At 39.3% G+C, this 25,668-nt stretch overlaps 3 protein-coding genes across 7 annotated transcripts; 1 reads left to right on the forward strand and 2 right to left on the reverse strand.

Moving 5' to 3' along the window:
* Nucleotides 1-439: 439 nt before the first annotated feature.
* Nucleotides 440-7,921, reverse strand: fam167ab (family with sequence similarity 167 member Ab). Its single transcript, XM_046373465.1, has 3 exons — nt 7,621-7,921; nt 3,672-4,044; nt 440-2,168 (listed from the first exon to the last, which is right to left on the reverse strand). The coding sequence occupies exons 2-3, from the start codon at nt 4,038-4,040 to the stop codon at nt 1,905-1,907; spliced, it is 633 nt and encodes a 210-aa protein (XP_046229421.1). The 5' UTR covers nt 4,041-4,044; nt 7,621-7,921; the 3' UTR covers nt 440-1,904.
* A 366-nt stretch (nt 7,922-8,287) lies between these two features.
* On the reverse strand, nt 8,288-14,809 carry lca5 (lebercilin LCA5). Of its 5 annotated transcripts, none has more exons than XM_046373464.1 (10): nt 14,576-14,809; nt 13,862-13,983; nt 12,342-12,742; nt 11,707-11,948; nt 11,277-11,582; nt 11,028-11,165; nt 10,811-10,907; nt 10,516-10,652; nt 10,231-10,414; nt 8,288-10,143 (listed from the first exon to the last, which is right to left on the reverse strand). In XM_046373464.1, the coding sequence occupies exons 3-10, from the start codon at nt 12,733-12,735 to the stop codon at nt 9,230-9,232; spliced, it is 2,412 nt and encodes an 803-aa protein (XP_046229420.1). In that variant the 5' UTR covers nt 12,736-12,742; nt 13,862-13,983; nt 14,576-14,809; the 3' UTR covers nt 8,288-9,229. The 5 variants fall into 5 exon arrangements, with proteins under 5 accessions (XP_046229420.1, XP_046229415.1, XP_046229416.1 ...); XM_046373459.1 differs by having other exon boundaries at nt 10,231-10,417; nt 14,576-14,808; XM_046373460.1 differs by having other exon boundaries at nt 10,231-10,417; nt 14,426-14,808.
* Nucleotides 14,810-15,649: 840 nt separating this feature from the next.
* On the forward strand, nt 15,650-24,495 carry sh3bgrl2 (SH3 domain binding glutamate-rich protein like 2). The gene is made up of 4 exons (XM_046373760.1): nt 15,650-15,916; nt 19,962-20,147; nt 21,151-21,231; nt 22,038-24,495. The coding sequence occupies exons 1-4, from the start codon at nt 15,872-15,874 to the stop codon at nt 22,050-22,052; spliced, it is 327 nt and encodes a 108-aa protein (XP_046229716.1). The 5' UTR covers nt 15,650-15,871; the 3' UTR covers nt 22,053-24,495.
* Nucleotides 24,496-25,668: the final 1,173 nt, after the last annotated feature.

The raw sequence follows: 25,668 nt of genomic DNA on the forward strand, positions 1-25,668 counted from the left end.
GCAGAACATCATGACCCGTGCTCATGTCTTCACACATACCCAAAACTGTGAGAGCCCACGTTGCTCCCAACTGTTTACACAGCATGCACAGATGATAGCTATTAGCAGAACAAAAGCATTAGGTCAAAAATGACAGAAAAGCTCATTTGCAGAAAGAAGGTGAGGTAATCAGTTCATGTCGTTCTTTAAGATTAAAGGAATGATTGAACATTTTTGACTGTTTCTTTAGACATGGCCCTAAGTAAACAGAACACTGATATTTCTACACTTTTCGCATAGATTAAACAAACCAATTGTTGTATAAGGTGATAATTAGCTTCAGAGGTGCTGGAAGGTGGATTTTGTTGCCTTCCAAGCCAAACTTCTTTCCCATCTGCAGTTCTTACACAGCTTTTGTTGCTATGACAACAAACTAAAGGCAGAAAAAGTAACATATCCGTCTTCTTGATAGATTATTTATTACCGGTACATCTGTGAAAACATACTACTAGCACTAACAATAACCCATTTAAGGTATTACATTTTACCAAACTGGATTCAAAGTACTGTATGTTCCAGTCAATTATAGGCTTAGTAACACAAGATCAAGTTAGCATAGCATTGTTTTCTTAGTAGGTGCCTCACTGTTCATGGGACACTGCGAACTGAGACAATGGCTAGGTGCTCTGTTTGTACAGCTAATCATATAACGTTGGAACAGTCTGTGCAGTAGTAGACCCCGATATTAACCTTGTCTTTTCAGTGGTTGTCATTAGAGGTAATTTGCTCCGTTATGGAAAACAGATTAGACATTTTGTGCGTGAGAGAGAGCTATAAAAATGTGATTATGTTCAGATTGTATTATAGTATATCTGGGCCACAAGGAGGGGCATCTTAAACCCTGAAACTCCCGTTTTCCTGTTGTATGGTCTCTGCATTGGGACTATACTTGACTCAAATTTCATATGCTCACATTTCAAATCCCAAACCCCCACAATCCAAAAGAAAATAAGTAAGGAAAGGTTACCTGTAATGATATATTCCATCATAACAAGGTTCACATCTTCATGTCATTTGGTCGATGCAGAGATCTAAATGAATGATAATTCAATGTTTATCCTTGAAACTAAACCATATTTTTGTTTAAAACAGACAATGGCATCTCAAATGGTTGCTCTCAGATCACAATTGGAGCAGAAAAAGGGCAAAGCTCTAACCTAGATGCAAACTTCAGCAGACTTGAAGAACAACGACTGCAATTATTTCCATCATAGTCTGCAAAAAGTAATGCTTGATAAAATTATACTGCTACTCACCAATTAAGAGATGCATGGAGTACAGTGTGCAACTTGTATCAAGATTAAGGCATCTCTTTAAAAGCAAAACATTTATATCAAGATCCAATACAGGGAACAAATGAAAATCCTGACTGTCACCGAACGCATTATCTATGATGCAGTAAAAATATATTCAAATATTTAGTCTGTACTTTTAGATGGAAACCACAAAGGACCCAGGAAACAGCTTGAGGATGCTTAGGTTATTTTAAAAACTGCGAGTTCTCTGTTTCAAGTCACAATGGCCTACAGGTCTAAAATCTGCTGTGGTTTTAAAACAGAAAGGTTTCTGTATATAGCTGCCATGTATAGTTTAGTGGCAAAAACCATTTATATGTACCGACTACACTCAAATTCATCTTTCTAAATAATATACATTACCTAAATCTCTGCCTTTCATTAGAGGGACTGTAAAACAGAGCTTTACATTGAGGTTCATCCTCACAACTTTGTGGTCAAGCCCTAAATGCACAAAGGATTTCACCACTATTCAACAGATGCCCATGGCTGGCATGCACTGGAGCGAAGATAGTATTAGACAGACTGTGCTATTTTCAGGATTTTCTTCCTGAAGAGCTATTGCTGCCACTAGCAGAGCGAGAAACGGCGAGAGTTAATGTTCATCTTGGTGACGCCGATGAGCCTCAGTGGGGCCGAGAGGCCGAGCCCCGGCGTGACTGGACATTCACACAGCAGGTCCGACAGCTCGTCCCGCTCCTCGAGGCCAAAGGTAGCATCATTGAGCATCCTGCGATGCAGGTGGCACGTCTGCTCTATCTTCAGCTTGTTGATGTCACTTCGGAGTCGCATGAGCTGCCTGGCCAGCTGCTGGTCCTGCAAGCGCATGTCTGTCTGATGGAGAGAGACAGAAAACAGTGGTGCTCATGCAACCTGCTGATTTACTGATGAATCACTTCATCAGCTAGAATTTTGATAGAATAATGTGTTAGTCAACTGAAAGTGCCAAAAATGGATCTATTCTTATAGCTGCAGAACAACATCTGGTAACTTGGCCTTACTCAGTGGATGGAGTTGCCATGGAGATAGTTAATATCAGGTGAAATAAGTACAGAATTTCAATCAGACAGACAGCAGTATATGATGATAACTAAACCACATCTACAATGACAACTAAGCAACTCCGGCTGTGGAGGAAGATCATGAGATTGTGGTTGAAAGCTTTAGAGACGATAATTAAGCTGTGTTAGGAATTCTTTTATGTCAAACTGCTGTTTGAGGTCCAAAACAAGCTTTCAAATTCATCTTGTAACTTAGTTATGTGCACATTTTGTAATGTTTGTCATGTCATAAATAACAGATGAAAATTAAACAGTTGGTAGATTATTCCATAAACTGTGGCTAAGTTCATATATAATAATATTTACCGTTACCAATTCTAGTATTACTGCAGTTCTGTGTGTCATTTGTCCAAGTAGGGTTTCCGTACTCCAGCGGAAGCTGTTGTTCAATTGCTGTGGTACAATCAGTACAATCAGTACAATCAGTGGCAAACTGTGTACAGTTTGTCTATGTTATCACTTTAAAATGTATTAAAATTGGAAAACTAGAATGTAATATGCGTGGCAGGACCCCAACATACACACACACACACACACACACACCAACACTGACTCCATGGTTACAGTCTTGATTTACACATAGTTCACGTTCACATAGTTCATGACCTAGATTCACGGAAGGTCCATGCATTCAGTTTTTTATTGTGGAACAAAATCTAAAAAGGAAACTCACAGTGGGACATCCACAAACAAGCTTTTCATCACAAGCTCTCTCAGTTCTATCTCTTTTATGTCCACTGTCCGTGTGCAAAGGTCTGTGCAAAGATCATAATCAACTCTCTTGTCTACTGTCTTTGTGCAAAATGTTTGTATGATTCGACCTCTGCCAGTGCCTCTTTGCGTGCTCCGTCCAGGCTTATGGGTGAATGTGCAGAGCAATTGAGCAGAGTAAAAATGATTACACTTGAAGCAAAAACTGTGTGTAACAAACATTTGATCCAACTGCCTGAGTCGCAATCATTCTCATTTGCTAATGTGAATGGGCTTCTCTGGGCCAGTAATTGGACATTGCGCCCATTGTTAAAGCCTGATTAGCTAAGTGGCAGGAAGTTATTTTTTAATCCGGCATTTAACTACAAAATTACAAAGCTCTTCAAATTAAAAATGGGAGTAAAAATGTGTACTTGAATCGCAAGTATCCAACTGAAATGGCCATCCACTGGCTACAAATACTGAAACAAAATACAATATATTAGATATGGAAAACGTATAGCTGTGCCTTATTCCAAATATAGATGATAAACTTATACATTGTAAAGAATTTATGGTTTCTCACCAGTTCTCTCCTCAGCCAACTGAGAGCTTCATCGATGTTCCCAAATCCTTTCAGTGGACCTGATGGCAACTTGCACTGAAACACATCAGAGTTCTCTGCAGTCTTGCTGGGTTTGAACACTTTTCCTTCAGGCTCAACTTGGATCGGGTCTTTTCCAGTTCCTGGCTCCCTGAAGCTTTCCACCTCAAGCCGGGCTTTCCATTCCAGGTAGGAGGGTCTCCTGGTCTCCAGTCTTAATTTCTCTGTCAAGGCCTTCAAGTTCATGAGATGGTCATCTGAAGGCAAATCCACATCTTCCCCAAATTCCACTTCCTCTAGGTCACAAGCCCTGTCCACTTTGATCTGAGGAGCTGAGGGTGTGTCCATCATTAATCTGGTAAATACAAAAAGCTCTGTAAAAAAGGTGTCAAAAGACTATCATCGTTTGTTATTACAAATGATGATAGTTTATGTCTCTCCTGCATCCACTTTCTCTGCTCTTTGTCAGGAAGGACGATCTTCAAAGGATTTCTAATGGATCCATTGGTGTATTAAAGGCAGATAATCTTTGAAACTGGAGAGAAGAGAAGACGCAACTAAGGAAACATTTGCTGACTGTTCCACTGGCCACCCTATGTAAATGACAAGGAAGAAAACTAAGGTGGCATCTGACAAAACGGCTACACATCAAATGTGGCATGACTCAGGCTTAGTTGTATATTATATCCCAGAAAGACTGAATGATAAGTTTTCTCTCTGTGCTCCCTTTACTCCGTGACCTGATTTAGATCTGACATTTGCCTTTTCATGTATCAAATAATAAAGAATCAGCACCCTAAGGGGATATACCTGCAGGATTTTCATTCAACAGGAGCAAATTGTTTCCATAGCAACAACACAGGAACAGTAAATGAATCAGCACATTTTTTTCCCCTTCTTGTCCACAGGGCATATTGCCTGAGGTAACGCAAACATAATACATATAGTATGTGACACTAAAATATTTCACGAATTAACCCATCCTGAACATACTACCATTTAGCATTAGTGAAAGGTATGCAAAGCACAGCTGACGTTGATGGGAGTGACGTTAGTTTTAAGGCCTGCACAATATCTAGAATATCTGCAATGTGCAATAACATTATCTAATATTGAAATGATGATATGACTTGCAATAAATGACCACTGAAACTCCCGTTTTAGTTCTCCTTTACTTCTTAAGCCATCACGCTAACTAACCATCAGTAAACATGATGGTAGCTGACAGCTAGCTGGTGCTTCTCCTGCCTGATTGGCCGAATGGTGTGAATGCATGGCCCATGAATCCAGGGCTCAATCTGATCAAGTTTTCACATGCTGGCTGAGAATGCCTGGTGAGCGGTTTTTTTTTCTTACTCTTCGCATGTCAAGCAATCATTTCCAGCATGTTTATTGTGTTGTCAATAACAACAACAAGTCTAATTTACAACTTTTCTTTCTGCACTAAATTTAATGCTATAAATCCAATATTTAACTTGTCAGCACATTGTTTACCATGTCGGCATCATGGTAGAGCAGATTACTAAAGTAATTATTCTTCATGGCAGTCCATCCAAATCTCAGTAGTATTTTATCTGCCTGATTTAGAGACAGTGGAGAGATTATGGAGGCCCATGAAAAGACAAACTTGGGAAATAAAGTTACTAACTAAACCTTTAAGGATACAGAAAATGCACACTCATAACAGTGGCACACAAAGCAGACTTTCTGCCCACTGTCCTTTCACAAAGTCTTCAGGCACTCAATAAGTGGTTAGTGTTCAGTTATTCCATAATGGGCACAGCAGACCAGCAGTGAAGTCATTGTATCTAATGATAGGCTTGGCTGTTTTGCAAGGTAAAATAGACCTCTCACTGTGCAGAGTGGCTGACTTGTGAATGCCTGGGAATGGATCGTCTCTTTCTTCTCTAAAGTAAGCAGTGTGTCTCTGGAGACCATATTGTTACAGGAGACCAGTGAAGGAGAATAAAAATCCATACCACATGCATTTTTAAAGAGTTTGTAAAGACCCTGAATGTACAGTAGTGATTTACATTGTGAATAGGAACTGCAGAGCCTAGAGGTTTAGAAAGATGGGGAAACGTGTGCTCACAATTTTAAATTCATAAAGGACCTAAAATCAGAATAGTAAAAACCCCAAACCACACTCCTGTTGGTTACTTGATCATTTACTTTTGGTGACCTCAGCCACTTTTGAATAGACTAGAAGGAAAAAATTCTCTTCAACGGGCCAAAACGTACATCCTGAATATCAAATGTAACACTGATATATCTTTGGTGGAAAAAGACCATTCATCCCCATTATCCAAATTTCCCAGTTGGCATCAAATCACCGCACATCACCCATACATTCCTCTGGTTTCAAGGCAGCAGAATTTGATTGCTCAGCAACATTCAGTTGTGGTGTTGCCACACCAATAGAATTTATTTTGTGGTGTCTGACTATAAGATGCCAAAGCCTGCTGGCTCATAAAGTCTGGCTCTCCTATCTGGAACATGCAGACATGTCTACATAACAAACATGACGGCAGAGTAACTAATCAGGCTTTAGTGTGTATCTCTCCAATCTATAACATAACACACCTCTGAGTCATTCCCATTCAGAGGTGTTAAATTTCAAGCTAGAGGGTGGATTATGTGCAGACACACAGTACAGTGCACGAGAATATCAGCATTATTATCCATAGAAATCACCAGCAGGATCACAACATGGTTTAAAGAGATGCAGCCTAAGCAGCCTAACATAAAAGCTAAAGGTAAATACTCACTTACTGGGGCATATTGGATCCCTTTGTTATGGCAACAGAAACAGTCTGGAGTTCAAAATATGCCACATTAACAGCTTAAACCAATAACAAATAAAGACAAACCCACACACTGACTATCAGTATCAACAGGTGTTCTTTTCTGGTTGTTTACGTTCAGAAAGACGGAGATAAATTCTAGTCCAAGTCCAAGATGCTCTATAGTGTCTCCGTGTCTATGTAAATGTCATTGTGACCATCAAGTGCAATTCCTTCTGTCTTTAATCAAATCACAGTATTAAATAGGTTTTATTACTGTAATACAAGCTGAATTTTTAGATGTCTGCATAGCTATGGGGGATGGGTTGTGTGCTGCATAACACAAGCACACAGAGACTCACAAAGACACACACACACATTATGTAGTTATGTATGTATTATTAATTAACATAATATCATGTATTAGCAATACAAAATATCATGTAATACACTAAAAACGACACACATTTTACATTAATAATTGCAACTAAAGTTTCTAAAGGTGTCATAAACGTAGTGGACTGGATGTTTCCTGAAATCAGACTTAACTGTCAAGTGGTTACACTCTGGACCCAGACAAGACAAGAAGTGCAAAATAACACAAAATTAAGATTCTCGGTTTGAGTAAAAGTAGGCCCACCTCAAAACTGTAAATGCAGTTTATTTGCTTTACACCAGTGGTAAATTATCAAGTCAACATTCAAATGTAGGAATTAAAAACCTCACCGCTTAATCACTTTTTATAAGTGGAAGAAACATAATTACAAAATATTACTGGGCTACTACTCGATCTTATTTCAGTCTTAGCCCATAGGGGATGCAAAGTTGTGTCAAAAGTTTACTGATCTAATATTTTTTCTCATTTTGTTCATGTAGCCAGATCTCTCAGCATAAAGACATGACAAGACAACAACATGTAGAGTTCTCACTGACTTCTTCAGGAAATAACCTGGCCTTGATTTCTATACAAAAATGACCCACTAGGGCTAAAATTTAACTCAACATCACGCACGGATACACAGTGACTCTCCGTCCACGTGAGCAGACAGTCATTTTAACCTCCTCTTCCTCGTCTCGTGCCCTGCTGCAAGGTGAGAAACAACCAGCATCATCTGAACTGTAATTCAAACTGCGTGCGGCTCGTTTACCTTGTGAAAATTCAGCTGCTGCAGTCCAATTTGTAGTCAGCCACCCTGAATCCGAGCAGCCACATCAGTGAAGACCACCACAAGAACGCTTCCTCGCTCTCCGCGCCTCCCTGATAGTTTAACCCAACATCTCCGCGGTCCACTTGTTTTTGAGCATAGAACTACCGGAGGAGGGGCGGGAAGGCTGCGTCAGGTTTTGGTTGCTTGGAGACGTACCAGGAATCCCTATCAGACTTCCCGCCGCATGAATATTAATGGAGGTGCACCACAGACTCATAAATACGCCACCATAGATATAGAACTAGACCTCAATGGTTTCACTTTCACCGTATTTCATTTTCGTTCGATAAAATACGACTCAAACTTTTTTTTCTTTTTATTGGACAGTAAGTACAAAATATGAAGCATCCAAAACCTAAATAAAGACTATTCAGACTGCACATATAATTCATTATGAAAGAGAAAAAAATCTGTCTGAATAATTTAAAAAAAAAGGGAAAAGTACCAATTTTACAGCTTCCTTGGTAACAGACTTGTGCCACATTAGGACTCTATAGTGCCTTTCCATCATGGAAAAAATCAACACAAATAAATATACATGAAAATAGAGCACTTTATATACTCACTTCAATATTACTTGTGGTTTGTTTTAGTGCTGATTGTCTGCTGTGAGGCATATGAGCGCAGGGGACAGGGACTATTGATATTTCCCTGATATCAAGGTATCACCCGATACCTTCAAGTCAGGTGTGTTGTTTTTTGTTTTTTTGTTTTTTTGTCAAAATACAACATACTACTTCTAAACTTTCACTGAGCTTATGTTTATTATTTAGCAACATTAGATTATAGGCCATTAGCATGGTCAATAACAAGGGCATTTAGTAAGTGTCAAGATAATATTCCAGAAACCTGCAAATATAAATAAATATAAGCCATTTTATATAATTATCAGACATTCAGTAAACATACTGTGATTGTCATATTGCTTTGTGGTGGAGTACATTCCTATGGCATGGACTGTACGCCCGAATTCCAAACTATTATTGTTTTAAAAAAGCATGGCAAAGTGCTGAAATGTAAAATGCAAAGAAATGTGACTTGCACTAAAAAATGACTATATTGCCCACGCTTTGGTTTGGAATTGATAATTCCAGAGGTTAGCTGGTGTGGCTTTGCTATCATTCTTTTCGTCAGATAACCTACGATTCATATACTACCAGAAAAACTGGAATGGAACCTGAGGAAATTTAACAAGTGCAACCAGTCAACAACACTTATAAGTTCAACTAGTGTTACAACAGATTAAAGGATCAACAATCCTACATTACCAGTTTCAGCAACACTGTGACAACTACCTTTGTCAGACATGTGTCTACACACATGCAAGTTTTTATCTACACAATGAAACATTAAAAAGATAATAACACAGTTTTAATCCTACTTTATATCATTTATATATTTTCTCTTCTATGTTTGCTTCCGTTGATAATGTTGACATTTTTATTGGGTAATAAATAGTGTTTGCACATAAACCATGTTACTCAGTTACTTATATTTTGGAAATCACCTCATCTGCTGTGAAACTACTACTACTAAATCTAAATAAAGTTCATAAAGTAAGTTCCTCTATGTCATCATCAAAAGAGGTGATGGCACGGATGGCAGGTCTACTGTCTGTGATGTGTAAGGTGTTCAGGGAGGATGCTGGAGGAGTGGAAGACCCTGAGTTGAAGCTGAGCAGCGCTTCTCTTCTTGAACGTACTCCATTGATAGTTGGAGGACTGTTGAGGAGCTCCATTTTATTGGTAGTGCTCACATTGTCACCAGGGGATGTTGCTAGAGCACCAAACAGCTGCTGCATGAGGCTAGATTTCCTGTCTTTCTCCACTCCTCTTTCCGTTTCCCTCTCTTTCTCCGTCTCCATCCCTCTCAGACTAAAAACACCAATCGCTTCTAATGCTGAGTCCCTGTCTGCTGCAGACGGAGGTGGAGGGAAGCCTGGGGAACCTCGGGAAGCTGAATTTCCGAAAGAAGGTGCATAACTTCCGAATGCCAAGTCATCACTGGAGATTTGGGACCGTAGTGCCCTTCTCCCCACTCCTGTTGTAACAGCTCCCCCCTCAATGCCAGATCTTCTCTTTCCACCTTCCCTGCTTCCAGCACCACCACCACACAAACTGGCTGATTCCCCTGATTCTGTGAGGTTAAAAATCGAGTTCTTCTGCTCAGGAAGAATAGGAGTGTAATGGTTACTAGTACCCCCATTGGATACAGAGGGACTAGACTCAGAAAACATAGTGTCCTGGGCTCCCTGGTTCTGTCGATCTATCTCACGCATCTTAGCCAGCAACTGCTCCTTTTTGCGACGTGATTCCTCTGCTGCTTGATGGCTGGCCAGAGTATCCTGGTTCCACTTCTTCACCTCTTCCTGGACATGGCCACGCTTCCTGTTGTTCTCTTCCTCTGTGTTAAACAAGGAACTTGTCCTCTTTCTGTCATCTTCCTCTTTTTCTTTCTCGAAGCCTGTGGATATAAGATAAAACCATAACGCCTTTTACTAATTTTCTCAACACATTAGGGATGCATGTGTATACACTGTGCTTATCTTACCATCTCTTAGTTTCGATGCCTTCTCCTCAAGAAGATTCAGCTCCTGGTTGAGTTGCTCTTTCTTCTGCTCTTCTTTCTCCTTTACCAACTCCTTCTCCTTGTCTCTTTCTTTTTCTTTTTCTCTCATCTTCTGCTGTTCCAACTTCTGATGGCTGTCCTCTGACTCTGCCAGTCTGTCAAGCTCCTGCTGACATATATTGATTTAGAGAAAGAGGTATAAGCAACAGTGGCAGAAAAAGCAGCGTGGACATTGGTGTAAAGCAAAGTGGTGTCAGTTCTTTGTACCTTGAGTGATAGATATTCATCAGGTGCCTGTTCACTGTACTGAGTGGCATCAGTGATGGCAGGAGGAGGTGTGGGGAAATCCAGACTAGACAGCCTGTCTTTAGTCTGCGCCGCCTTGCTGCTGTTCCTGCTGGGAGCTGTGTGAATCAAAAGCAGATTATATATTAGAGTTAATTTTGCTAATCCCATTCCAAGCAACAACCAATAAGTTGTAAAACTTGCTAAAAGTTAATGGAAGTATACAATTAAACAAACGCACAAAAATCATGACCAGAAACCAGTGATAAGGCCTTACTTTTACGCTTTGTGCCACTGTCAGTATCTTTTTTATGTGAAGGCTTTATCATGCGATTGGCATATATGTTCTTGGCATCTAGTTCTCTTTCCTTCTCCTGATAAGAAATGAAATCAACAAAATGAAAATTTCATACACTGAGCAACCTGCTTTTTATGCAAAAAAATAAAGATATGGTTTCATTTGGTATTTTTAGCATATTTTTGTGTATATGGACCTTGAGTTTACTGGTCAGTCGCTCCAGTTCCTCCTGCAGAGTTCTGATCTCTTCCTGTGCGCTCATGGTCTTCTTCCTCTCTGCAGTCAGCTGCCTCTGGTAACTGCTGTTACTCAGCTCCATGCTGCGCTCCAGCTCCTTCAAACACACAAAGGTAAACAAATTCACTCATATTTGAAACTGCCTTAGTTTCTCTATACTGGGGTATACAGTGCTCTAATAAATAAATGAAATCAAAATTAAACGTACCTTGATCTTTCGTTCTGCCTCTTGAGCCCGAGCCTTCTCCTCCTCCACCCTGCGGCTCAGTTCGTCTCTGGCTCCTAACTCTCGCTGGTCAACCAGCTTCTTCAGTCGTGAGATGGTTGCCTGACTCCTCTGCAACTGCACCTCACAGTCCTTCAACCGCCGCTCGGCTGCCCGTTCCCGTTCTTGAGTACGCCTGAGCCGCTCACGCAGCACATGCGTTTCGTTGGTGTGGCGCGAGAGGAGCTGGGAAATCTCGTTTTCTGTGTCATCGTAACGCTGCAGGGCTTTCTCTTGACGAACCTGAAGCTGCAGCATGGAAAACAAAAACTTTAGTTTTATGATGCCACAGGTGTTCAAGATGGAGGAAGAAAAATTATTTTAAAAAGGTAAAAGATTAATGATTGATTTTACACAAGGGGGTAAGGTCTACCTGTCTGAGAATTCGATTCTCCTTCTGCAGCTCATCAGTACGCTGTTGCAGCTCAGCAAGTGCATTACGCAATTCATTAATCTTTAGCAGGCGGGCTGAAAGCATCCTCTTGGTCACTAGGTCCAGGTCTTTAGGGGGTGTGGACTCCTTACTTTGTGAACGCACTCCCTTGCGATGATGCTGGGTCAGGGGTTGGCCACCTGGACGCTGTGGGCGAGACACACCACGACGCCCTACACTACCTGACAAGGCAGAAGCGACACACTTGATATAGAAATAACTTAGAGGTAATGACAGTAAACCTTTTTACAGGCCAGGGTGAATATAAAATAAGTTGAGGTCAAAGACTGATCAAAATAAAACTTTACTCATAATGACATTATTGTGTTAGTAGAACTTTTAGAATATTCAAATGGAGCATCAGCAAGGAAAAATTTACTAAGTATAATAATTTATTGAGTCCAAGTTCAGGGTGGAAATTGCTGATATATCTTAATGCATGTCTAAAAAGATGTTTTTTGCAGATGTTAAAATCTGTCTTACACTGCCATCACCTGGACAGTAAAACAAATGTAATCAATAAGAGTCACTTTCATTTATTCATCGGTCTTTACATAAATTCTGTCTTCACATACCTGTCTTGTAGATGAAGCTGCCAGAAGTTCTCTTTGCCTGTGTCCCTCTTTGAGGAGGAGGGGACGGAGTCCGAGAATGGGAGTAAGGTGAGATTGAGCCCTCTGAAGGAGAATCATTCTCATAGTCCTCTGAGTAAAATGACCGACTACTTCCCCGTCTCTCTCCATCTGATATCTGGTCCCGATCTGGATCTGAATGCCAGGTTCTGGTTTTCGATCTACTCTCGGCACAGTTGTTTTTTTCATCCCCATCCTGGATCTTGTCCCAGATGTTCCTTTTCTGTTTTTGGAAGGACGATTCTTGCAAATCTGTCTTGGTACTACGGAGTGACTGCCGACTTTGATCAACATCCCTGTTGTCCTCATACGAGTCAGTTATATTCACAGATTCCATGTTGTCACTTTGAAAGAAAATGATGGGTTGAATTTATACACAAAAAGTGCGAGAAAAAATACAATCAAGATTCTAAATTACTTTTTCTCTGAGTTAGAATTTAAAACAAAAACAGAAGTTTACATGCATAGGATGTACCTAACCTGATTTAACAAACTTACATTAGAAGTCCTTGACCTCAACATTTTTGCTGTGCAACACAGATGAAATTTCTCAAAATTCAGCCAAAACAAGTAATAAGAAGCTAAGCCAAGTGGTTTCTGTTGAGTTTTCCGTATTGTGTGTCTTGGTCACTAAGCGACAACAAACATGAGGTGGAATTTTCCATGAGGCTGAATGATGTATGATATCACTATGCACACCATTGCTCTACATACAAAATACTAGTCTGCCCCCGTCTGCCCTGTTGACGTATTAAACATCCTGATTATTATTTCTGACTGCAATGAGATGCACATGTACACACGATCAAAGAATATGTAAATAAAAAAGGCAGACAAAATGAAAATTAATATAAATATTGCAAATCTAATGGGCTGGTACTTTTAGTTTTTCTACTTACATTACACATTTGCATATAATTCCTCCCCAAATCTGTGTCCTTGTCAGAAAATAAAACACAGACTTTAAGACTAACTCTGAGGAGCCTGAAAGCTCTTTAATATCTGTGTTAATGAATTAAGGTTGTGCAGTCATCTTGTCCTTTCGTCAGCCTTGACAGTAATAGAATCACTTGATGGGTAAGTATTTATGGCAACAATGAGCACATACAGCACAGAAAGAGCCTAACAGTAAGTCAAGCAGGGACAAACCTATTTTTGAAATTGGTGAAAAGTTTTTCAGTTGTTAAATTTTTTAATCAACACTACCTGGTTCATTACCTGTAGACTACACACTTACTTAAACAATACGAATGGAATGGGTCTGAATATTTTTTTTCTCTCTAATCACTATCAAGAAATGTATCTGTTACATTAATAAACATACAGAAATGAAAACTGTTCATTTAACGTAATTTAATGATGATATGTGTTACTCACAAGCATTGAATAAGACTATCAAGTGTCATGTCTAATCCGGTCAAAAAGCCCGGGTGTACACTAGTGCCAAGTATCTTAACACTCACCACCAAGGTCACATTATATCCCCATCATCTTCGTTGTCATCATTCATACACTCTGACTTCCTCTGAAGACCCGTAATAGCTCTGTGTGCTGAGAAACCCTATGCAGGCTGGCCACGAACTCCCTGGTGAAAGCAAATATACAAACAGATGCGTGCTATCTTTACCGGTGTAATGTACCAGCTCCCCCTGCTCTCTCTCTCTCTCTGTGACACAAGCAGACTGGATTAAAAGTGACCGTCTGTTGTTGACAGGTGCATTGTTTGTAAGACTCGCTGGTAACAACAACAAAGTGCGACTTAGCTATAACAGAACCTCAAACAAGACAAACATTTCAGTGGGCCCTTTACTCACGTGCAACATTATCACGAACAACAAGAAAGAATAAGAGAGAAAACAGGCAATTCCAAATACCATTCAGCGTGCCGACATTAGCATATGTTAGCTAAGGGACTGTCGAAAGCTAACGGTGATGGAAGACGGACCTACTGAGGATAGCTTATTATGCTAATATAGTAACAAAAAATACCATCAACAAATGGGAAGTGTTTTAACATTGCCGCTAACCTCGGTTAAGGTTCCATGTTTATTCCTTAAAATATTCCTAGCTTTCTCTGGTTTACGTTTAACGTTGTAACAATTAATAGCTTCTTGTTTAGACTCAATCGGCTCATGTTAGCTACTTAGCTTCTACGACAAGCAAGCTAACTTAGCTACCGTTTGCTTTAAAAAGACATGGTCGTCCGCCCTTTTGGAAAAAAAAACAGTCACCACTGCCGTTTTAAAATGCGCCCTCCTGTAATTGTCCACAGTAATACAACAACACTGAGTAATCCCAGCCGTCAGGGGCACCAAAATAGTGTTTTAGTCTACGCCTTGCGGTTTGCTCCAGTCCTATCGCTGACGCCGTACCATGGCAACCGCAGTACCCCCTGCAATACCACTCTACCACCAGAGTGGCGCTGCAGCACGTGTTGTAATACAGTTTTTGAAAAAGAAAAAAGATATCAACTGGCACCACATATCTGCATTATATTTATTACACAACCAGTCATTCTCTTGCCATTTGATATGTAGGATATCGTGGTCACACATAAGTTGTTAGAATATGTGCATAGGCCAATATATCCGTCACTTTAGCAGCAGTACATTAATGTATCGCTAGACGCAAGGAAAATAAAACGCATTTTCTGTGTTTGAGATTTATGTCGTGAAATATGCGCAACATGTGGTATCTGGCCATCTGTAGCATAGGGTAGTCACAACACTTGCAGCTGAAGTGGTTCCTTCCTTATGTTGTCCATCAATACTATACATACTAACTGGAAAACGCCTTGCTACCCAAAATACTGCCGTCTTTAATATCAATTTCCTGTGCAGTCAGTTGAATCTGGATGGGGAGGTCACCTGCGTCAAGTTACTGAACATAACCAGAGTTGCGCAAAAGTTAAAAAACAAAAACCAAAACCAAAAAAAAAATTTCAAAATAAACAGTTAAGCTTTTAAAGTAAAATGATGTGTTTAGGATTTACTTGAAATGATTAGGTTATATGACTTTCTTGGAATTAGACTACTAATAAAATGATCCCTTAATTTAATCAAATAATGTTTAAATGTGTTTGGTCAAAGAAATATAGGGAAGACAAAAACGGAATTATGCATGTGAAAGTGCATGCGGAAAACTAAACGTCTGTATACTGAGGAACCCTAGAGCAAATACATTGTTTGACGTTGTTTTTCTTTTTATTTTGAAATCTATAACCGGAAGTTCAGTGTTTTATATACGATGTTTGTTGGCTCTGTGCAGTGAGAAACGGTGAGCGCCACAGTCGGCAGTTATACGCACGCTGTTTTATTATCATGTCTCTGTTCAAATACTGGAGACGCGTGTCTTCTGTCCTCTGAGACACAGGCTGTAGCCCAAAGTCTGCACTTGTTAATTTGGGAATAAAGGATATTTACTGGCAGCAAACTGTTAGTTTGTCGACTGTGTGACATTAATTTGGGATTAAAATGGTCATCAAGGTCTACATCGCCTCTTCAACCGGCTCTGTTGCGGTAAGTGTTTACAAACGCGTTTTCAAGCTCGCTGACAGTTGCATGTAAAGAAGAATGCAGTCAAATGTAGACTGTTTATGCCAGCAAATCCGCAAAATAATGTTTATTGGTATTATGTAACTGAACTGTACTTGTGCTTGTATAGACTTCAGTCTGTTCACAAGCAGTGAAAGTAATCAGCAACATTCAGACAGGCAGGTTACTCACTGACATACTGTGGATGCACATTTTTAATTGGATAGGTGGATTTCTCGTGTTTTCTGGGAAATGTAGGCTTTATATCAATTCAGCCTATTTCGATTTTGTAATATTTTGTTATACTTCACACCACCCGGTTTGCAGTACTTTCATTGTGTAGATTGGTATAACACGTTCTTTTAAAACCTGTCCCTCCTTTAGGTAGAAAAAAGTACTTGTTTGGTGTGCAAACAAGTCATGAGTTGTACATTTGCTCTCCTGCAGGATGGAGAAAATAACAATGACTTGAGGGCTCCTATGATCGTTTTCATTATTGATTATTCTGCGATTATTTTTATGGTTAAGCAATTAATCATTTAGTATACAACGATAAATCGATCAAAATAGTTGGCAACTGATTTTTTTTTTCTTGAATGATAAATCAACCAATAGTTGTAACTCTTAACACTGTAATATTCATAAACAATATTTACAGCTGATTTGCGTGGCAAGAGATCCATCAATATTTAACACATAATAAAAAGGACAGATGTGTTGTTCTGCACTCAGACTTTGATTACTTTGTAACCTTCGTCAGGAGGAGGAAGTAGAGGTACATTTTTTTGAGAAACCTACAACAACTTACATACTTAACTTAACTTACATAAGACTGTTTTATGCTGGTATATTTCATTAGAGGGCCATTTACAGTGGGCCTCAAGTAGTGATCAAATGATTAATTTGATGAACAGAAAATTCCAGCTTCTCAGATACGAAGCATCTTTCTTTCTTTCTTTTCTTACAGTTTTTTATCGTTCTATGTTGAGCTGGATTGTTCAAAAATTAATCGAAAACAACAGATTAATGCACAGTGAAACATAAGTTGCAGCCTAGGTCTAGCGCCTCTTGGGGGAAATAACAGACAGATGCCATTGAGAAGGCGTAGCTGATGTGATGCAGTATAACGAGGAAATCATCAAACAACACTCCTGCATGAATGCTTCAAGTCTTAGGCAATGGCACAAATGAGTAATATATTTATTTTATCATGCTATGTCTCTACAAGAGAGCAGCACAGTCTTAGAGTGTTTACAAAAGAGCTATTTTTAATCCTATGACACATACATTCAAAACACACACACACACACTCTCTCTCTGTCACACACACACACACACACACACACACACACAAAGCCCAGTCTCGCATGCTTGAATAGGTCCACCATTTGGGTCAGTTATGTGAATGTGGAGCTCATGTGAATGTAATTCACTCTGAATGCTTTGGAATTGAGTTACAAGTGATTGGGTAAAGAGGAAAGGTGAGGCTGGGTCCCTTCAGCTGATTTAAAGTGAAATGGATGAGTGTGAGTGTAAGAAAAAAGAGAGAGAGACTGAAGTGGTGTGAGACCGAGATGGAGGAAGACAATAATACTGTGAAACATAGTGAAGGTCAGGGGATGAAATCTGGAAAACAGGTCATATGAACAAGGGGAAATTAATAAGCAAAACACCATGATCTTCCCATAAAAATGAGCAGCTCACAGCTTAACAACACCAGATTAGTAGGGCGGAAATCATTACTGCAGAATGAATGTGCAAATTAGGTTATCGCCCCACCCACTAATGTAGACTGTATTTCTTTGCTGTATTTCTAATTCCTGATGACCTGTTAATGATCGCAAATTTAGTTTAAACAGTCCCCACTATGTATCTTGATATCATCTGGTCTAAGAAATCATTTTATGATTATAAAGCATAATCCTTCTTCTTGACAGAGAATTTGCACTGGGATGGATTTAGGATAAAAACAGTCCTCCTCCACCTCGTTTTGAAGAAGAGTTGAGGAAGCCTTGATAGTCAGGTTTTACACAGCATGACAACTTTTTTTGGAATTGAGGTAGCTCCAACCAGTCGCAAGTTTTGTACTGAATTTGTTTTTGTTGTTGCTGTTGGTCATGTGTACTTTGTGTATTTTTTCTGTTACATGTCTTTTCATGTGTCTCTCCCAGTCCACGACTAAAGGATTAGTGCTAACCTCCAGTTAATCCTTTCATTTCGGAAAACACTCTGAGACAATGCATGCAAACTCATATACTGTCATGTGTGTTTGTATGTTTTTAATCCTACATGTGTGCACACGCACACACACACACACACACACAAATCTGAACTCATCTTCCCCCGTCACACACTGTCACTCACCCTCACTGGGGGCACCTCTTTCATTATTTAGACTCGTGCTGCCTGCCTGTGAGCTCAGAGGAGGGTTGTATCTTTTATGCTATGTTGTAGACCAGCAGTGTGATTATACAGTTTAGACTCAGACCAGAAACTGACAGCTGATGTATGTCGTTTTAACCTTTGACCAGAACAAACAGGCACTTTTTTCTTCAAAGACCAACGGTGTCCTTGCAATGAATTTATTTCCTTGTGGGAGTCCAGATAAAGCTGTTTTGTGGCAACAGCAGATCATTTGCACCCTTGTTTGAGTGTGTGTCTATAGCAGACTGCTCAGAACAATCTCTTACTGTCTTTAAAGTAAAACAATAGCTCCATTGTAGCATCGTTAAAAGTACTGACACACATGGCATGACACACACACACACACAAAAGCACGGAGAGCAGACACCATAATATTTTCATCATTTAATGACTATTTTGTCTCCTCCATTAAAGGCAGAATTCCTAGAAAAATGTTTTCAGAGTGCTGGATAATAAATTATAATATTCAGCCACAAGATAAAAACTGCTAATATTAGTTTTCACTGTCTTGCTCCAAAATTATTTTGAACTATCAGCCCTTTCAGCATACTAAAAAGAATACTGTCTACATATAAGAGAAGAAACTGAAGTGCAACAAGGCACAAAATTAAACGGAAATGTTCTTTTCTGTTTGCCAACTGACCAACTGTGCACATTAGCCTAAATTATGAACACCATCCGAATCACCATTGCTTCTGTTCCATTAAAACTGTGGAATATGAGGACAGAGTGGAGAGACACACTCAACAGTTACAGGTCTGAGACGTGGACTTTGTCTCTGTGTCTGATTTGTTTTTGATCTTCTCTTCCGTGGGAGTTTTCTGTCTTCTAAAATTATCCTTGGGCTTATTTTTTTTCCTCCCAGCATTCACAAACACTGTCACAGAGTTTCACACAGGACATAGCAGGGAGCTCTTGCATCCATCGCATTGAACACAAATGGGAAAGTTCATAGTTTTCAGAATGGGGTTCCCTCTTAAATGAGGACTTGATTATGTGCTTTGGAAGTACACGAAAGGGTACACAGAATGTAGATCAGAAAGAATTACTGCTTTGGCTCTGTCAGCTGCAGTAATGATCGAACTATGCACACAAAACACAAAATTCATTTCTTTTTAAAATAGAATCATGACGGCAGTAGATGATAAGTGTTCATTTTAGCCCATCACCTCTCCTGAAATGTCATAAGCTGCGTTGATGTGATATAAGATCACAGTCAGTTGTGTAGGAGAAGCATTTCAGAATTTAAACCTAAGCTCTTCCTCTAATCAATAATCCATCTTAATGTCCCCTTTACAAATGCAATGGCTCAACAGTGGATACATATGCTCCACATGTGTGGGTTTGATGGGTGTCAGCTTATGGTTTGTTATTTGAGTAGCAGTATACAGAGACAAGGTGAATGCCATATGCACATATCCATGCACATGTCCAGTATCCAGCTGCACTTTATGTAAACATGGCCATACATTAAGGCAATATGAGATGATGCCTTTGTGGATTATGTACATTTGTTTATTTTAGCTCATTATTGATGTTGCAAAGTAATTCCATCCCGCTTTCTTTCTCTCTTTCTTTCTTTTCCTTTTATTTTTAATCTCTCCAGGTAAAGAAGCATCAGCAGGCAGTGGTGGGTTTCCTGGAGGCCAATCGCATCAGCTTCCAGGAAATAGACATCACCATGCTGGAGGAACAGAGGCTCTGGATGTACCGTAACATCCCCAGAGACAAGCAGCCAGAGAAGGGCAACCCGCTGCCTCCACAGATCTTCAATGAGGATCGCTACTGTGGGGTATGATGGGTGCTTGTTTCTAATATTTTGAATGCGTAAACATCTATTAGGTAGCTGTGACAGTGATGTTGGAACTAACTTTTCTGGATTTTCTTCGAGACAGCTTTTTATGTCACAATAGATTTGCACATCTCAATAGATGCAAATCAAGGTAGATGGTGAAATTTTCCCAGGTTCTCACCAAAATGCATCATTTACACACATTACCGCCCTCTGCAGTATGAAGAAATATTGATTACATCATCCTGTGCCACTGATGACATGAGACTCAAACAGTCCATGGGTCCACTCATCAAAGCGTCGATCAATGGTATCACTAGTGGTTTAAATCTGTCTTAGTCTTAGTCTTTAGCTTCTGTAATGTTATGTATTTTTTACTTAATTGGATCACTCAAAATTGTGTTTGCCTTCGCAGACATGAAAATATGGAGCTGTAGCAAAAACTGTAGAGGACTATTGCCTCCTTAACCCTCATACTTAGATCAGAAGGCAGGGGATGAGGGAGAGGAGGGATTTTGATTCAAATGTTTAACATTTTGAGCGTATGAAAGACATAACTGAACAATTAACACAGGAACACAAGATTGGAATTTATTTTTAAAGTGTAGACCATGAAATTCAGTTTGTTTACACATGGATGATTGTTAATGCTCAAGCTGTCTTTTTTTTGAACAGTTCACAACAGTGTAAGTCAGCATAAGGTTGGGCTAACTACGCTGGAGAATAAGTTTGATCAGTTAGTCCTCCTGTTATGTCCTCCACTTTGCACGCTACTCTCTAATCCTGTCGTAATCCAGTTTCATGGATGGGGCAGATTATCTGCTCTCCCTGCTGTCACTCTCACTGGCCAAGGTAATCCAACATTACTCTGTAGTGTCATGGCCATTAAATTACTGTATATTAAAAGTGGCAGCAGCAGGACTATTTCGCAGGGATGTTTACAGCAGAACTTACAGCGATTATGTAATACTCAACATCCTCATTTTTTTGTCTTTCCCCTCAGGACTATGAAGACTTCTTTCAGTCAAAGGAGAACAACACTGTGTTTGCATTCCTTGGGCTCAGTTCCCAACCCTCAGTGAAAGTAAGGAAAAGTATATTTCTATTTCTGGCTGTGCGATATATAAACACAAACAGATGCCTTCACATTTGAAGACACAGAAACACACTGTTGTCTCTGTGGTATAAATCATACATCCAACAAGGTCTGCTGTCAGTCCCAACTTCCTCAAGCACTGTATCATCTCTCTGCAGTGCTGGATCAGCAGCTCTAGCTTCTGCTAGCTGAAACATCTGATTTGTGACTTACTGGTGTTTCACACATATCAGCTTTTTTTGTTTGTGAAAAAGAGAAGTCAGTTTAATACAGATTCAGTGGAATTATCTCCTGTCTTCAGTCTGTCTTCACTAATATTAAGATTTATGTGCTGTGTCTCTTAAAGATCCTCTTAGATTTAGATAATCATAGTCCCTCCATCAACCAACGGTTTAAATGGAAAAAACAAACACAATACACAGTGGAGTATCTCATCTTCGTATTATAACTGCAGTAGGACTACATTGGTGCTTTTGAAAGAATCCAAAATTACAGGGACAATTCAATGATCCAACTGTCAGATGCCAAAGTGAGCTTATTTCCATTCATCACTAAAGAGCATTGATTTAATTTTCCTCCAGACACATTCCCTCCTCTGTCCCTCTCCTAGAGGTTGATTGGATAACTAAGTTTGAAAGATTCGATTATGTATAAACCAGAAGGATATTGTGGATATATTCGATTTGGAATTTGGATTTGCTCATGTTTCAAGTCTAACAGAGACTTATAATATGTGGTGTAGCAGCTCTAAATCTAACCCTAACTCTCTGTACCCTTTTTTCCCCATTCTCTAGGATTCAGAGTCGTAGCCTTGATCAAACTGCTGGCGTGTGACGTCCAGGGAACCTTAAAATATGAGCACAAAAACTGCATCACTTCTTGTGTTCCTTCTACAATGCCAGCATGTTGCCAAATATCAGACCCCATGGATATCAAACTATACAACCTTTCCTACGACCTTAAAAAAACTCTTTAAACAACATTCCACCATCACATCCAAGACGTGTCTGATTCTCAAGAGGCTACAGAAAAGTAACCGCAGAAGAAGTGGATTATGATGATGGGTACATTTGTGTTTTCTTTCTCATGTTTTAACAGCAAACACTGTCAGTAGCATAAATTCTGTGCAAACTAGATTAGACATGAGTGGACCAGATGCTTTAGGTCAATCCACAGTGCAGTGGACATGGACTAATTGACCAGGCACAAGTCATATGAACACACACCTGCATTGTGTGTGTACATGCCTTAGTGTGTGTGTGTGTGTGTGAGTGAGTGAATCAGCAGCTGTTAATGAAGGTTGCATTAAGTGAGGGGATCTGAGAGGCTGCACTTGATGCAACCTGAAACAACACGAGGCCTCACAGTCTTGTATGGCTGTGTGTGCGTGTGTGGGAGTGAAGACGTTTACTTAGAGGTGATGGTGAGATTACAGCTAATCACAAAGCAGATGAGACCAAGAATTCTGAAACATATGAAGGATCAAAACTATATCTTATAACATCGCCAGCAAGTGTGTAGTCACTGCCATCCAATGAAACAAACTGTGTTCCTTTGTTTTTCACTGCCAAATTAGTTTGACCAAAGGACAAGGCTGGAGTTATTCTCTATTTTTTATTGTCTACAGATCCATTAAAAAGACCAGAACCAAAGCCTGTCTGTCCTTCAGTACACTCTAACTTCCCTGCCCTGTCTGTCGTGCTCAGTCCTACTGAAGAAACCGAAAAAGGTCAAGTAATTTCCTAAAATAACTGGGCACTGTGGTTTTTATCAAGTTGTACTTGAGTGAATATCACTTTTGTTAGGGACTATCATCAGATATGGATACACATTAGCTTTTCTGCATTTCTGATGTGCATTTACACCAGCAGGACAGTATGTGTCAGACTAAAATAAACTATGACGCCCAGATTCATTACAGTGGAAGAACATGCCACCCAGTGCAACAGCGTGGCTTATTTTTGTGTTTTTAATGGTTTTTGGACAACAACAGAGCACTGTGGCACAGAGAAATAATAATTGTTAGCTTTGGTCTTTTCAAAGGATTTGCTGACAGTATGAAAATATAGATAATTGCCAGCTGTATCCTCAAGAGTGCAGTAGACAAGGCATTGGATATTATCAGGGTCACATGGGTTACAGCACGCCACAAATTGCAGTGGAGGAAAATGAGTACATTCATTCCATTTATTCCTCAGATCTCAGGCACCTGTACTTTAATTCAGTAGTCTTACTTTATGCTACTTTGTACTTCCACTCTGCTACATTTTAGAGATGCATATTGTACTTTCTACTCTACATTTATTTGATATCTATAGGTACTCGTCACTTTTAAGATGAATATTGTACATGGGGGATAATGTGTAACAGGTGCATAAATACACATTGTTAAAGATTTAGCTAGTGGCTTCCGACAGTTTTAACTAATAAAATCTTCCAAAAAACAGTGTGATGTCACATTTCAAATGTCTGTTTTACAGTGATTCTTCCCCCTTAACTTCTCAAATGGTTTCATTTCAGTAAAGGTTCGAATGCCCAATAGTTTTACTTGAATATATTGGGGCTACATTTTGCTGCTGATGTATTTTTAAGATTTTTCATGCAGGATTTAGACTTATAATGGAGTATTTTTACATCACTGTATTGCTACTTTTTCTTAAGTAAAGGATCTGAATACCTCTTCCACCACTGACAGATTATGAGCACAAATCTTATCTGACAGAAGACTTAAGGAATTCCAAGATCTGGCCACGCTTACAGACTCAGCTTCCCCTGCTCTACCCCCTCTTCTCTCTATATATTTCCAAATTTCTGAGTAAATGGATGCTGAGCCAATGTGAGCAGTGTTTGTGAACATAGACTGACACATCACAGCCAACTCTAGTTCTCTGTCCTCCGAAACTGTGTTGTATGCTCTCTCTCCCAATTACCAACACTAAGCATCCTTATTAAATTATCACAGGTGGCTAGTTGATTAATTCCTGTATGTTTACACATGAAGGACACAAGTAAACAGATACACCATACACTCTGCCATTTTCTCTCTAAATGTCATGCCTTCATGTGAAAGGATGTCATTTTCACTTATTTCTAATCGAGTACAGAACATCATTAAATCTGTCACTAACCACATTCCTGTTTTGCAAAGTTGTAGCATCAATTATTGTCAAATCATGTGCAGTGATTTTATGTGAATGCATGTTAACAAGTCTGTTTGGAACACAAACTGAATAAATGTTATGTTGCACCTCTCTTCCTGTGAATATGTTGTGTTTAATTGTGGCATATTGTTTGTAACAGTTGCATGAGAACTTTAATCAATAACACTTAACTGTGTTTGTATTTGACACAGCAAAGAAGATTACAATATTTGAATTTAATTTGCCTCAGTATTCTTGATGCACATGTAATTGTTGAATTAAAACAACAGAGAACAAAACTATAGAAGTGATTAAAGTGGTACACACTGTTTTTTGTAATGTACAAATAGAAATAAGTCTAAATAACAGTTGGAGATTTAAAAAAATATACTTTCCTCTTGAGAGGATAAATGTGAAGCCCTGCTGTGGCCCTGTTGGCTTTCACCTGAAGGCAGAAGAAAAAAAGTTGCTTTTGTGGTATCATGTAAGCATATCATACCTTGAACCAGAATGAACTCAGTGGATGACCATCACCACCTATCTGACCCATTTACTTAGTTAAAAACAAACTCACACTACGCAACATGAAGCCAGTCAAATCAGGTAAGCAAAAATTAAAAAGAACTCCAAAATGGACAGGGGATTATTAGAAGAGAAATAAGATTGAAAACATAAAGTAGATGAAGGAGGGGGTTGTTGTAAATGCATGGGCTGACAAGATGGTGAGGGGCTGATCCAGCAGGAGGTGGAGCACATTTGGTGCACAGAAGCAAGGAACTCTGCAGTGGCCGCTAGTGGAGAGGTGAGGAATTACAAATCTGGAAAGAGAAGAGGAATAAATGTAAAGAGGCAAAACAGGATAAATGGAGACAGAAGAGGGAGAAAATGCAGTTGGAACAGATAAATTTGACACAATTAAGACCTTCGGAATTAAAATCTTTCATTTACCTTTAGCATTTGTGACAGTCAAAACATACCTTTAATATAAAATTCAAAAATGCTTTGCGGAGAAACAGCATTACAGACGAATAGATGTTTGTTAGCCTAGTAATTTCTTCTAAACTGTCACCAGCAAATTAATAGAGACATATTGTACTTCCTATAGTGAGTAATTGTTGATTACACTGAATAGCATGCCTCCATCCTAAAAAGAGCAACGGTGTGAAAGCTTGTTTACCCAGTTCTAAAAGTCCAGGATGTTGTATATTTTGATTGCTTTTCTGATATTTTAGGCAGCAACAGCATGATAATGTTCAATGCAGTCACATTGTTGATCCTCAGAGAA

Source organism: Scatophagus argus, chromosome 19 (assembly GCF_020382885.2).
Source record: "Scatophagus argus isolate fScaArg1 chromosome 19, fScaArg1.pri, whole genome shotgun sequence".
Taxonomy (NCBI): Eukaryota; Metazoa; Chordata; class Actinopteri; family Scatophagidae; genus Scatophagus; species Scatophagus argus.

What these genes read in the sequence shown, in the direction of transcription:
- lca5 (XM_046373459.1), bottom strand. Translation starts at nt 12,735, where the DNA reads ATGGAATCTGTGAATATAACTGACTCGTATGAGGACAACAGGGATGTT. An exon ending in AGAATCGAATTCTCAGACAG is followed by an intron (nt 11,583 to 11,706) that starts GTAGACCTTACC and finishes TCCATGCTGCAG; the next exon opens with CTTCAGGTTCGTCAAGAGAA. An exon ending in GACTGACCAGTAAACTCAAG is followed by an intron (nt 10,908 to 11,027) that starts GTCCATATACAC and finishes ATTTCTTATCAG; the next exon opens with GAGAAGGAAAGAGAACTAGA.
- fam167ab (XM_046373465.1), bottom strand. Translation starts at nt 4,040, where the DNA reads ATGATGGACACACCCTCAGCTCCTCAGATCAAAGTGGACAGGGCTTGT. An exon ending in GTTGGCTGAGGAGAGAACTG is followed by an intron (nt 2,169 to 3,671) that starts GTGAGAAACCAT and finishes TCTCTCCATCAG; the next exon opens with ACAGACATGCGCTTGCAGGA.
- sh3bgrl2 (XM_046373760.1), top strand. Translation starts at nt 15,872, where the DNA reads ATGGTCATCAAGGTCTACATCGCCTCTTCAACCGGCTCTGTTGCG. An exon ending in CTTCAACCGGCTCTGTTGCG is followed by an intron (nt 15,917 to 19,961) that starts GTAAGTGTTTAC and finishes TAATCTCTCCAG; the next exon opens with GTAAAGAAGCATCAGCAGGC. An exon ending in ATGAGGATCGCTACTGTGGG is followed by an intron (nt 20,148 to 21,150) that starts GTATGATGGGTG and finishes CTTTCCCCTCAG; the next exon opens with GACTATGAAGACTTCTTTCA.